At 61.0% G+C, this 12,876-nt stretch overlaps 1 protein-coding gene across 1 annotated transcript; it reads right to left on the bottom strand.

Moving 5' to 3' along the window:
- Positions 1 to 2,377: 2,377 nt before the first annotated feature.
- Positions 2,378 to 9,521, bottom strand: TMEM119 (transmembrane protein 119). The gene is given in 5 exon segments (XM_077876054.1): positions 2,378 to 4,225; positions 4,228 to 4,371; positions 4,374 to 4,538; positions 7,571 to 7,625; positions 9,459 to 9,521. Coding segments are annotated over 3 exon segments (840 nt in total). The 5' UTR covers positions 4,528 to 4,538; positions 7,571 to 7,625; positions 9,459 to 9,521; the 3' UTR covers positions 2,378 to 3,683.
- Between the last annotated feature and the right edge of the window lie 3,355 nt (positions 9,522 to 12,876).

Raw genomic sequence — 12,876 nt, 5'->3', positions numbered from 1 at the left:
ATGGAAACAAAAGGGGTACGAAGAAACAATCAGGGGGGACAGATATGTCCATTGTCTTGACTGTGTGAATGGCCCAGAGAAGTGAGGCCACTTGCCCAAGGCCACACAGCTAAGGAAGGGTGGAGCTGGCATTGACCCCGGCAGTGTCCCCAGGGCTCAAACCACCTAATGACCCCAAGAGGGTTAAAGACGCTGAGCCTGGTACAGAGCTCCCAGGAGGCAGTGACTTCTGCCCATGCTCTTGCTTGGGACATGAGCCAGAGAATGCCCGGCCCCCCCCAGGGTGAGGCCGGGGTGATCCGAGAAAGTCAGGGCACCTGGAAGAGGCCCCTCCGGCCCCCCGCTGGCCCCCGCCACACCTCCCCAGAAGCCCCCACTTCCGCACGGAGTGGGGGTCTGTGTCTTGACAGGGTTTTGTTCCCCTCCCCCTCCCTCTGTACAGCCCGAGCGACAGCAGGCCTGGCCCCCAGACAGATGCGCAGCCTGGGGGCAGCTGTGCGGTTTTACAAGCCCTGGGACAGTGGGGGCCTGTTCTGGCCCTGGCAGATTCCCGGATCCCTGCGAACAGTGGGGACCCCCCAGCTCCCACCCACAAGCCCAGCCTCCCTCATGAGGCCACAGCACACACGTGCCCCCAGCCCCCTCCATAGCGCACCCTCTGCTGCTGCCTGGCCAGATGCGTGCCCTGGGAAGGCCCTTCCCGTGACTCCGACAAAAATGTGGGAGCAGGGGCACCTGGGTGGCTCAGTGGCTGAGCATCTGCCTTTGGCTCACTGGGTCCCGAGCTCCCGGGATCGAGTCCCACGTTGGGCTCCCTGCAGGGAGCCTGCTTCTCCCTCTGCCTGTGTCTCTGCCTCTCTGTGTTTCTCATGAATAAACAAATAAAATCTTTTTTTTAAATGTGGGAGCATACTGGAGGGCTCTAAGCGGAACAGGCCCCTGCTTCCTCCTCCCCAAGGGCTTCATTCACGCATCCACAAAGCTGTAGAGCCTGATGGAGAAGTCACTCTAGAATCAGACCAGGCTGGAGTCCCGGCTCTGTGACCCAGGCAACTGTCTGCCTCTGTGGACCTGTTTCCGCCTCTGCGAGGAAACAGCAGCAGGGCTCTCTCCTCAGGGTGGGAGTCTCAAGGAGTAAATGACGTTCGGTGCTTAGAGCAGTGCCTGGTACGTAAGAGGTGCTCGTTAGCTGTGAGCAATTATTAGTAGTACTGAGCCCAGGGGAGTGTGGGAGAGAGTCTGGGTGGGGGCTGTCAGGGGGGGCAGGTGACATCTAGGCTGGAAGCTAAAAGAGGAGGGGAAGTTAGCAAGACAAGGAAAGAGGTGGAAGGGTGCCTTAGGCAGAGGGAATAGTAGCTGTAAAAGCTCAGAGGTGAGGGAGAGGTTGACTCCCTCCCTGGGGCTCAAACTACCTCCTGAATCCCCACCCTCTTCAGTCCTGGAAGACACAGGCTACCGTTAAGGCCACACATTTTGTGTCCTCTAATGGGCCCCGTGACAATTAATGGGGAACCAGCGGCCAGGGAACTGCTGATTGCAAAATTCATCCCTGCCTGCTCCCCAGGAATCTCGACATCTGCTGCTGTCTTACCCGGGCTTTACTTGTTATGGGGAAGCTTATGTATATCCCAGCCACACCCGATTACCTCGGACCGTGCAGGAGCTCAGAAACGAGGGGAGAGCCTGTCCCACACAGAGACCCTGAGTGACTTGGTCCGGGACACGCAGCATTCACTTATCCATATTGGATTTTCCCTACATTCTTGGGCAGGAGCCGGTCTGGGCTGAGGGGGAGTGCCCTTCCCCACTGCGCGAGACAGAGGCCTTGTGTGTTATGAAACCCAAACCTGGTCCCCCCTGAAGGGATGTGGGGTCAGCGGAGGAGAGGAGCTGGGGGGACAGCCTCCCTGCCCCCCTCACCCCGGGGGATCCAGCACGTGCTCCCAGCCCAGCCACATCTGGATTCCAGCTGGCAGCTCCAGGGAGGAGGGGCAGCAGTGGCTGCAGGAACTTGCCATCAAAGGCAAGGAAGAGCCTGGTGGGCGAGGAGACAAAGGCTGGGGCTGCCTCCCACCCCAGGCCAAGGGTGCCAGGAGCCTGGCATTGTCCGCGAGATCTGTTCTAGTCCTCGGCCGCTCTGCCAGCAGGCGGGAGACTGAAACCTTGGCTGGCAGCTCTTCCCCTGCTCATGTTTCCCGGAAAAGGAGGTGGGAACCCCTTCGACGTTCCTTTCACGAATCTTCTCATTCAGCCTCTCGGGGCCTGCCTGATGTGTCTCCCCCCAAAAGCCCCACCCCATGGAACAGCCTGGAAGAAATACTCTACTCCCACCCCTGCCAGCAGACTCATTCCCATCCCCTCAGAAAACCAGCGACACTCAGGCCAGAATAAAGGTTTATTGTGCTGGTTTGCTATATCTCAGCACCTAAAAATTGTGCAGAGGTTGGGGGAGGGGCCCAGATGGAGGGGTGAGGAGGAGGACCCTCCAGAGCCTCCCCAAATCAAGACGGAGCTCAGGCTCCCTTGTCAAAGGCTAAAGAATGCTGTGAGCACAGGCTGCCAGACAACGCATATGAGCAAAGGGTGGGGGGGCCAGGGCCCCGCAGCTCCAGGCTGGGTGTTAGAAGCCCTCCCCTACCCCCTCAGACTCCCCCAGAGTGGGGCCCTCTCACATACAGACCCCCAGTTTCTGGGCTGCTTTGGGGGCCTGATAAGAAAGGCTCAATTCATTCACCCCCATGCCCGTAGCAATAATGGGATGAGAAATTCCTTCCCAGGCAGAGATGCTTGGAAGAACTTAAGCAGGCTGAGGCCCCCAGGCCCCACACCCCCAACCCCAACTAGGGGGCGCCTTCACGAACATTTGGGGCAGTAATTTTCCAGAGTGTGCTCTGCAAGTTTTTATTCTGTAGCTGTAAAAAAAAAAAAAAGAAAAAAAAAGTACCCTGTGGTCAAAAGCAGTTTGCGATAGATCAAGCCAAACCAGATTGTGCGCGGGGCCTTTCCTGGAGTATTTGCAGAGCCCTGGGGTGCTCTAAGGGGAGGGAGGGTGCAGGGAGCGGAGAGGCAGCGTTTCCTCAACTCATTGGACCCCAAAATCCTTTTCCCATGGAGTACCCCAGGGAACTCAGCCTTGGAAACGCTCACTTAGGGATGCGTCATGAGGCGTGCACAGGCCCCTTGGAAGCTTCCTGATTCACAGGCCCGCTTCTGCAGTAGCTCTAGTGACGCCCCTCCCGGGGCCTCTGACTCGTCCTGTTCACCCTCGTCCAAAACTCCTCGCTATCCTAATTTCTCTCTCCTACCTCTGTGGAAGAGCGGCAGCGTTGGCACCATCACAGGGGGCCTGTGACATACGTTGCCCAGATGACGTGGCTGATTTCGTGGGGTGTGTTATCACGAATACAGCGAGGATCCTTCCCATCCGCCCCCACCCCAGAGAGGCTGTTTGGGATGCAGCCCTCTGAGGCCGCAGGGGCGGGTGTCCCTGGTACCTGGGGTGATTCCTGGGGTAGACTGGAGACCAGCATCTCTGCCCGCTGCAGGGCCGGGACGCACGGGCATTGGCAGCAGGGGGTGGCCGAGGAGGGGGTGTCGGGAGCGGGAAGGGTCAGGGGCCTTTCCACCCCCGTGGAGGTGACCACTAGGGGTCGGACAGTCCGGGCCAGAGCCCCCGAGGCCTGTTAGACCTTGGGGGCGACACTGCAAGCACAGGGGCTTTCGGGGGGGTCAGCTGGTCCCCTGGCTTCCTGGGCCAGCGAAGGGGCCGACTCCGGCTCGCCTGGGCCCGGGCCGGGGTCGGCCTCCAGGGCCCCCTCCGCCCCCGCGGGGCAGGGCTCGGCCGGCGCGGCTGGCTTCTCGGCTGGGCTCCCGCGTCCCCGGGCTTCCTGGTCCACCTCCCGGCCGCCGCTCTCGTCCCCCTCCGACCTGCCGTCCAGCCTGGCTCCGTCCCCGCCGCCCAGGGCAGCCCGGGTGGGGGACCTGAGGTTCTGGGTGGCCGCGAGGATGTCAGCCTGGAGCTGCTGGGACGAATCCAGGGCCTCCTCGGGCCGGCCGTCGGGAGCCCGGTCGGGGACCTCGCTGAAGGCCCGCGGGCCCCCCGCCCGGTCACTCTGGTCCACGTACTTCTTCTTGGGGAAAGATGACGGGTAGTAGGCCGAGGCCTTGTGCTTCTGGCGGGTGATGAGGGCAGCGCAGACGATGAACATCAGCAGGAACGCCAGGAGCCCACCACGGCGATGAGCATCACGTACTGGCGGAAGAAGTCCACGATCCCGTCCAGGAAGTTGGTGGGGGGCTTGGGGCCCGCCAGGGGCGTGGGCTGGGCTCCCACCGATGTGGGGCTGAGCGCCGGGGTCCGGGGCGGCGGGGGCTTGGGGAGGAGGCCGACGAGCCCTCGGCGTCCCCGCTGCCCCCCGCGTCCTCCAGGGAGGCGGCCCGCAGGGGCATGGAGTAGGCCGCGGCGGGCAGGGCCCTGAGGAGCAGCAGCAGGGACACGGCCAGCCTGGGGGCCACCGCAGAAACCATGTTGGCGAGACCTGTGGGGAAGCGAGGCAGGAGAGAGCTCGGGTGGGACCCCAGGGCCTCGGCGGGCCCTGAGGAGGTGCGGGAAACGCAGACCACCTCCTAGCGGGCCACCTCCCTTGCGGGCCATGCGATGGGACCCGTTCGTTCCTACAGGGGGTTCTTGCCTGCCCTCCCACTTCATTCCAGCATCCTGGAGGGACCCCCAGGGAGTCACCCCACTTCACCCTGAGGTCCCGGAGGGCAGGGGCTGCATCCTATTTATCTCGGCACCCTCAGGGTTTCAAACCCGACCTGCTATACAGTAAGTGCTCAATAAATGTATCTTGACTGACCTGGCTGAATTAATAATGACTTACCCTTTCATTGCTTACCATGTGCCAGGTACTATGTTAAGTTTCTTTTTTTTTTAATTTTTTTATTTATTTATGATAGTCACAGAGAGAGAGAGAGAGAGAGAGAGGCAGAGACACAGGCAGAGGGAGAAGCAGGCTCCATGCACCGGGAGCCCGACGTGGGATTCGATCCCGGGGTCTCCAGGATCGCGCCCTGGGCCAAAGGCAAGCGCCAAACCGCTGCGCCACCCAGGGATCCCTATGTTAAGTTTCTTACACAGAATTTCATCGACTCCCGAGAACCACCTAATGGGGGGAGGTACTATTATCATCCCCATGTTCCAAGTATGGAAGCTGAGGCTCAGAGGGATGAAGTCACTGCCCAGCAAGAGCTGGGGTTGAGATCTGGGCACAGCATGGAGGGAGAAATGACGGTCAGGCTGGGTAAGTAAGAAATGGAGTAACTGATGGGGCGCCTGGGTGGCTCAGTGGTTGACCATCTGCCTTTGGCTCAGGGTGTGATCCCGGGGTCCTGGGATCGAGTCCTGCATCAGGCTCCCCACGGGGAGCCTGCTTCTCCCTCTGCCTGTGTCTCTGCCTCTCTCTGTGTTTCTCATGAATAAACAAATAAAATCTTAAAAAAAAAAAAAAAAGAAATGGAGTAGCTAAGGGAGCTGACCCCTCCTCCTCGGGGTGACCCTCCCCAGCAGCCCTCAGTCCTTCTGTGGTCCTGGTCCCTTCTTCAGGAGACGTGCAGGTTTTGAAGCTTCCAGACTCCCTGAGCTCAGTAGAGGGCCTGGATGCCAGGAACATGGTTAGCCCTCCCTCACCTCAAGGCGCAAAGTAGGGCCTGGAGGCCCGGGAGGGGACGTGCAGGCGGGGGGGAACCCTCGTGCCTGAGACAGAGCTGGAGCCTGCTGGAGCCCGAGTCCTAGGCCACCACTAAATGGGAACCAGATGAACCCCGCTCCTCCCTTCCTCCCCCCGCTGGAAGGCTGCTCCCGACGTGAACCCCCAGACCCCATCTGGCCCAGACAGCCAGGCTGACTAATACATTCCACATGGTCCAGGTTTGCGGAGGAGGCCAGCTTCTCAAACAAGGGCTCTCCCTGCCAGCCTAAGGGGGGCTGGGTGCTCAGACAAACCCAGAAGCCCCTTGCTGTGTCTCCCTTGTGGGCTGTCCCTGAGAACCCCCTCCTGACCTGTGCAGGGCTTGAAGCTCCAGGACTGAAAAGCCTTGGGATCCCCTTGCCTGACGCCCTCTCTCAGGTGTCAGGGGCCCAGGGGCACAGAGCGAGGTCCTGGGCTGGTGGGGAGGTCAGGTTCCCCACACCTGGGCTGTGTGGCCCCTTGAGTAGCCAGTTCTCACATGGCGGGCAGCACCGGCCTTGTGGGTCACTTGTGGGGATTCAGGGAGCTAAGTGGTTACAATGTCAGGACATGGAGTAGCTTGTTCCAACTGACCTGAGGTCTCCTAATTAAGGATCACTAATTGGAATTAATTCTACTGGTGTCTATTTGAACAAACTGGCTCAGATGACCGAGAAAACCAAAAGGTCATTCTAGGACATAAAAAGAAGCAAAACTACTCAGGGGTTCATTTTAAATTAGCTAATGACCCTGCACTTCCATCGCAGATGAAGCCCCTGCCCCCTTTGCCAGGGTTCAACCCTAGAGTGACCCTATAGCTCAACCCTATAGTTCAACCCTATAACTCAACCCTATAGCTGAACCCTATAGCTCAACACTATAGCTCAACCCTATAGCTCAACGCTGGGGGCTGGCACTGTCCACTTCTGCTTTGCAGACAAAGGACTGGAGGTTCCCAGACAGACAATGACTTGCCCAAGGACACACAGATGGTACGTGTCAGAGCTGGGATTTTAACCTTTCTCTATGTGACTCTGAGAATCCACACGCTGGCACCACACACGTGTACACACACACATTCTCACACACCACACACACATGCCACATACACACACTTGCACACATGCACATGTACACACACCATACATGCATATGCACACACTCACACATTATGCATATATACACACATGACACATACATATATTCAGGCACACACCCATGTTCACACATATACATTGCACAGAGACATACACACTCACAATACCTTCCTGTAGGGAAGGCTCCCATGTGCTCCGGGCTGGCCCCCAAATGAGCTAGCACCCCTGGAGGACATCACTCGTCTGCTGGAACCGGGGGCCTTCCCTACACCCCATACGATACTTGTCCTCAAAGGTCTCTGCAGATAGCTTTGGTCTTTGGGGTCCTTGTCCACGGTCACCTCCCTGCCTTGTGCAAATGAAGCTGAGGAGACCTTTCATAGTGGCTGCTGAAGTGTCTCACCACCGCAGGGGGCCACGAGGGGCGGGGAGGAGCAGTGGGGGGCATGCAGCCTGCCCCAGAGGCCAGGGCACAGCTAGGATCCCCGCCCCACCCCGGGCCAGTGCTGCCGTCTGCTACAGCCCCCCACAGCCTTGCTTTCCCCATCTGTAAAGTGGGGGGTTGGCGGAGCAGTGAGTGCAGGTCCTGCTCAGAGACACGAGGGCCAGGGGACACAAGTGCAGAGAGCAGCTGGCACTGGGTAGCCGCACACCCGGCAAGCTGGGGCCCAGGAGCAGCTACCCTGCCACCCCAGCAGAGCCCGGGGTGAGCCCCACCTTCACACCAGGCCGGCAGGTGCTCACCTCCATGAACCGGCTCCTTGCGGCCCCGCCTCGGGAAATGACCAGCTTTTTCACCCTGTTAAGTGAAATCTCAACCCTGACCACCCAGGAATCCGGGGAGCATACACACGCGCGTGTGCGTGCACACACACACACACACAGATACACAGAGACACACACACAGACACACACAGACACCCAGATACACGGAAACAGATACACAGAGACACACACATGCACAGACACACAGACATACAGACACACACACACACACACACACACACACACACACGCCCAGCAACGAGCAGGACAGAGGGGAGGGCCGCCTTCTCCCCGCAGCCCTGGGGTCAGGGACAGAGGTTAAGGAAAGAGGCCACACAAATGATCGCTGGCTCTTAGAGGCCGAGGCCCCGACTCTCAGGTGCCCCCACAGCCCTCAGCGGGGCTCCCCGGGAAAGGTGCAGGACAAGTGTGGGGGAGCCGGCTGGGCCTGAAAAGCAATGATGAGCCCCTGCCCTCTCTGGGCCTCAGTTTCCCCTGTGTACCCCAGGCCCAATGGCCCGGACAGCCCCGAAGCGGTCAGCCTCCCGCCAGCTGGCCCCACTCCTTCTGGGAGACGTTAGCCTAGTTCCCCAAGCCCTAGGTTCTTCCAGGGCTCAGAAGCCCACAGGCCCCTGGGGAGCGGGCTCAGGCCAACCCCTCTCATTTTACCAGAGGGGAGCCTCAGGGGAGCCTCAGGCCCGTGACTGGGAATGGCCTGCCCCGGGGGTCACCCAACCTGGGGCAGCAGAGCACGGGCGGAGAGCAGGTCTGACGGGCCCAGGGGACTTCAGGGCACAGCCGTGTCCGGGCTCAGCACGTCCCCTCTGAGGGCCTCGGCTTCCACATCTGTGCCATGGGGCTAAGGGCCCCGCCCCTGGACCAATGTTAGGACAGGAAGCCGCAGTGCCAGGTGAGGAGTGGGGACCAACTAGGGGGCACCTCAGGACTGTGCCGGGACCCCCAGCTTGGAGCAGGGCCTCCCTCCAGAGCCCACGTCACTCAGGGTTGGTGGTTTTGAAGGCCGTGGCCCCAGCAGAGGTGGGGAATACGCAGATGATGCAAATCCACCCCTTGGGCCCCGACCTAGGCTGAGGGGCCTGAGCCGCTGCCCCACCCCCACCCAGAGACTGGTGGCCAGAGGGGGAGGGGCAGCCCGCAAAAACCTGGCTTCAATTAGTGGCTTTTGGGGGAGGGGGGCTGGCTGAAGCAGTACACCCCCTGCCCCGGGGCAGCCAAGGACAGGGACTTGGGCCCCTTGGAAGGGAGGCCCGGAGAGGAAAGGGGAGTCCCGAGGCTCAAAATACACACCCACACAAAGCAGCGGCAGCAGGGACACACAATCTAGAGGCGCGCAACACAGACACGCTACCCTGTCTCACAGCACACACGCTCACAGCAACGGGGACACACAACGCCCAGACATCCCCAGAAAGTTTGCACAGCCCATCAGCACGGATCCACAGAGGACGCACAACAGACCCGAGCACATAGCCATCCCCGACACACACTCGGTTCCCCCACAGACCACGACGGTCGGGACATCCCGGTTCCACAGGAGCCTCCCGCTGATGCCGCTGATGCCAGGACAACTACCCGGGCGCCCACTTTTCGAGAACCCCTCCCCTACAGTTAGGCCACCACTGCACACGCGCACGCTGGCCCGGACACAGAGGAGGTGCACTCACACTCCGCCACCCGAACCCTTAGCACAGATGCCACGCGCACACAGCATCCAACACGCCCTCGGAATGCACACGAACTTAGAGACTCCCCCCAAAGTGCCTGTGCCGGCCTCCGTCCCTAAACCCCCAAGGCGCCCCGAGGCTCCCAGAACAGAGGGGACGCAGAGGGGACACCGGGGACTCACCAGTCCCTCCGCGCGCAGGCCTGGGTGCTCCCGCCAGGTGGAGCGACGGGGAGTGCCAGCTGCCGCTGCCGGGGCTGGCGCCGCCGCCCACCCTCCTGCCCCCGCCTCCTCCCTCCGCCCGGCGGCTGGGCTGCGGGGCCAGCTTGATTCCATTAGGAGGGTTTGGGGTGGGGACAGGGGAGGGGCGGGGCTGCGCTCGGCCACACACGATACCCCTGCTTCCAGCTTGCACGCCCACCCCCCCACCCACCCCCACACCCCGCGCGTGCTCGCGCGGTGCCCCCCAGCTCTGGGGGGACACCAGATGGGGCACTTCCTCCCTGACCCTGGGGCCCGGCGCTGGCCCATGCAGACAGGGCTGTCCTGTGGAGCTCCCCACCACCCCCACCCCCAGAGTGGGAGCCCCACCACCCCCACCCCCAGAGTGGGGAGCCGGGGCCTGCCTCCCTTCCAAAGGGGACCAAGGTCAGGGAGGTTGGGGAGCCCCTGGAAATGAGGAGGAAAGTCCCCAGTGCTGGGTTCCAGTGTGAGTCAGGTTTTCCAGAGGCTCGGGTGCAGGGTGGGAGCCGAGCGTGTTTGAGGGAGTGCGTGAGCGGAGGCCCCACGGAGGGCCCAGGCCTGGGCAGGGAGTGGGCTTCAAGCACCCACTGTCCAGCCCCGTTTGGGCTCTTCCCTGTCCCGGCCTCGGTTTGCTTCTTTGTGGCCAGGAAGCTTTCTGGGCTCCCCCTGGGCTCTGGCACATCATCCGTGGCCTGACAGGACCCCAGATGGAGTAGCCCAAGCAGGAGTCGGGGCCCACTTCACAGGTGGGCAAAGTGAGGCAGGGTGTAGTCAAGTGGCTCAGCCAGGAAACTGAGGCAAGTCAGTAGCAGCCCCTGGAGCTGAGATCTCTGGCTGACCCGACGACTCCAGCGGCTCTGCAGCCCTTTGCGTGCATTCATTCATTCATCCACACGCCGCTTCATTCGTTCACTTGGCAAATGCTTACTGAACATCCGTCGTGTGCCAGGCACCGTGCCCATCAGGTTCCAGGGGAACAGACACAAGCCGGCTCTCGAGGAGCTTTCATGTGGATGCGAATGACTTTTTACAGGACTGGAGGAGAGAGGTCAGGCCCAGGGCTCGGGGAACCCCAGGGCAGGGGAGGTCCCCTGAGAGAAAGAGGCAGGGAAGTCATCCTGGAGGATGAGGCTGTGAGCACGGGGAGTCTGAGTGAGACACTCCCCGAGAGTCCCCAGTGGAAGGACCTGGTGGACGGAGGCATTGCGGCCCGAATGCCATGCGGGTTACACTAGGCTAGAGCCCCAGGTGGACAAAGGGGAGGAGCAGGTAATGAGGGTTGAAGTCAGCAGGAGCCAGGCTAAGTGTCAGAAGGTCGCTCATCCAGGAGGCAGGAGGCAGTCGGGAGCCACAGGAGGTATGGGACAGGGAGGGGAGGACAGGGCTCCAGATTACTGTCATTCCTTCCAGCGGGCCCAGCAACCCCTGCTCACCTTCATAAAGGCCGGGGTGGGGGGACAGTTGTCTGTTTGGAAAATAAAACCAGACAAGTTTCCTTTTTTTTCTCAGGATCCGCCCCCCTCCAAAACCCGGCATCCTCCAGGGACAGGACAGCTGCCCACCCGCGGACCCGCACAGACACACACGCCCCCAGGTGCGAGGGGCCGCCCACAGACGCGTGCAGCAGCTGACCCCACCTTCCGGACAGCCAGCGGGCACCCCAGGAGCCCCTCTGCAGCGTCTGAGGGTTGCGGGGAACCTGCCCCTGAGAAATCCAGAGGCAGGGCCACGGCTCCCCCAAACAGGGCCTGCCCCCCGGCCTGACGGCCGCTCTGGCTCTGCTCCTCCTCTGGCGGCAGAGCAGCCGAGCCGACCCACAGGCAGACAGTCCTGGGTTCAGATCCCGCCTCCACTGTGTCCGGGCCCCTACGGAGCCTCCGCTGTGCCATCACTCTCTGCTGCTCACAAGGCTGCTGGCAAAAGTCGGAGGAGCTGGAGGCCAGGAAATGGCCTAGACGCCAAGTGTATGAGTTTCCTACAGTCGCTGTAACAAGCGACCGCAACCTTCGTGCCTTAAAACAACACACGTTTGTTCTCTCACGGTGCCAGCAGTCCGGAGGCAGAAATGGGTCTCCCTCCGCTGAAAGGCCGGTGTGGGCCGCGGGGTCAGCTCGTCCCAGAGGCTTCAGGGGGAGGGGACCTCAAGCCGCCTGCATTCCTCGCTCCTAGGCTCCTCGTCCTCACAGCCGGCTGCAGCAGGCGGAGGCCGCAGTCCCCCTGGCCCTCTTCCAAACTCTCTCCCGATTTCAAGGACCCCGGGGATGACGCTGAGCCCACCCAGGTAGCCCATGACGATGTCTCCCCATCTGCTCTCCTTAACTTAATCACGTCTGCAAAGCCCTCTCGCCAGGCCAGGGACCTCTCGGATCCGCAGCTTCCAGGGATGGGGGGGTGGGCGTCTCTGGGGGAGGCGCATTATCCGGTCTCCCACGCTGAGATTGAAGAGTATTTCTCGTTTCAGGCAGAGCTGGAGTCATCCACTCTGAAAGGTACAGAATTTTCCTGCCCTCCACGGAGCCTACCTCGGTGCCTCAGGCCCAGCAGGCCCCATAGGAGCTCGGGCAGAGGTGGATACACAAGCAGAGCCCCCTGGACAGATGTACAAACTGAGGCCCACAGCGGTGTGGCCTGGCCAGGACCCCACAGGCCAGACTAGGGGCATCCAGAGCTTGTGTCTCATCTGGAAATGAAACTGCCCGGCCAGTGATCCTCCCACCGCCTCCCACCGTTCCCCACAGTAGGGCCCCTGTTCTACCTCCATCTGGCCCCTGAAAGCCCCGTCAGACCGTGTCAACGCACACGCACACAAAGGCACGCGTGTTCCCCAAAGCCCAACGTCCCAACCCACAGTTCCCAGGACAGCAAAAATGTCAGGCACCCATGGGAGAGAAAAGGATCCTTGAGTCCCAGCCCCAGCCCATGCCTCAACGGTGGGGGGCTGGCACATCCCTGCCCCTCTCTGGGCCGCAGTGCAATGTGGGCTCCAACTAGATGTCTGCCACGAGCCCGCCAGCACTGAGGTTCCCATGCCCTAACATTCAGCCCTTCATTTGCCCCACAAATTTCTCTTGACATTTACTTTATACCCAGCCAGTGTCAGGCTCTGGGAGGCAGTGACGAGCAAGCACAGGCACAGAGCTTACAGAGAAGGCAGACCTGCAATAAACAAGTAAACAAACAAATGAATATCTAACTGCACACTGGGCTGAGTTGGGATGGGGCGGTTCTGGCGCTATAGGGGGCTAGTCTGGTCCCAGAGTTCACGGGAGCCTCCATGAGGCAGTAGTAGAGCTGCTCGTGAAGATGAGGAGGTATTTAGGAAGGCAAGGGTGCAAGAGGAGTCTCAGCAGTGAGAATA

This window comes from Canis aureus, chromosome 27, assembly GCF_053574225.1.
Source record: "Canis aureus isolate CA01 chromosome 27, VMU_Caureus_v.1.0, whole genome shotgun sequence".
Classification (NCBI taxonomy): Eukaryota; Metazoa; Chordata; class Mammalia; order Carnivora; family Canidae; genus Canis; species Canis aureus.
This window is presented reverse-complemented; position numbering and strand designations above follow the sequence as displayed.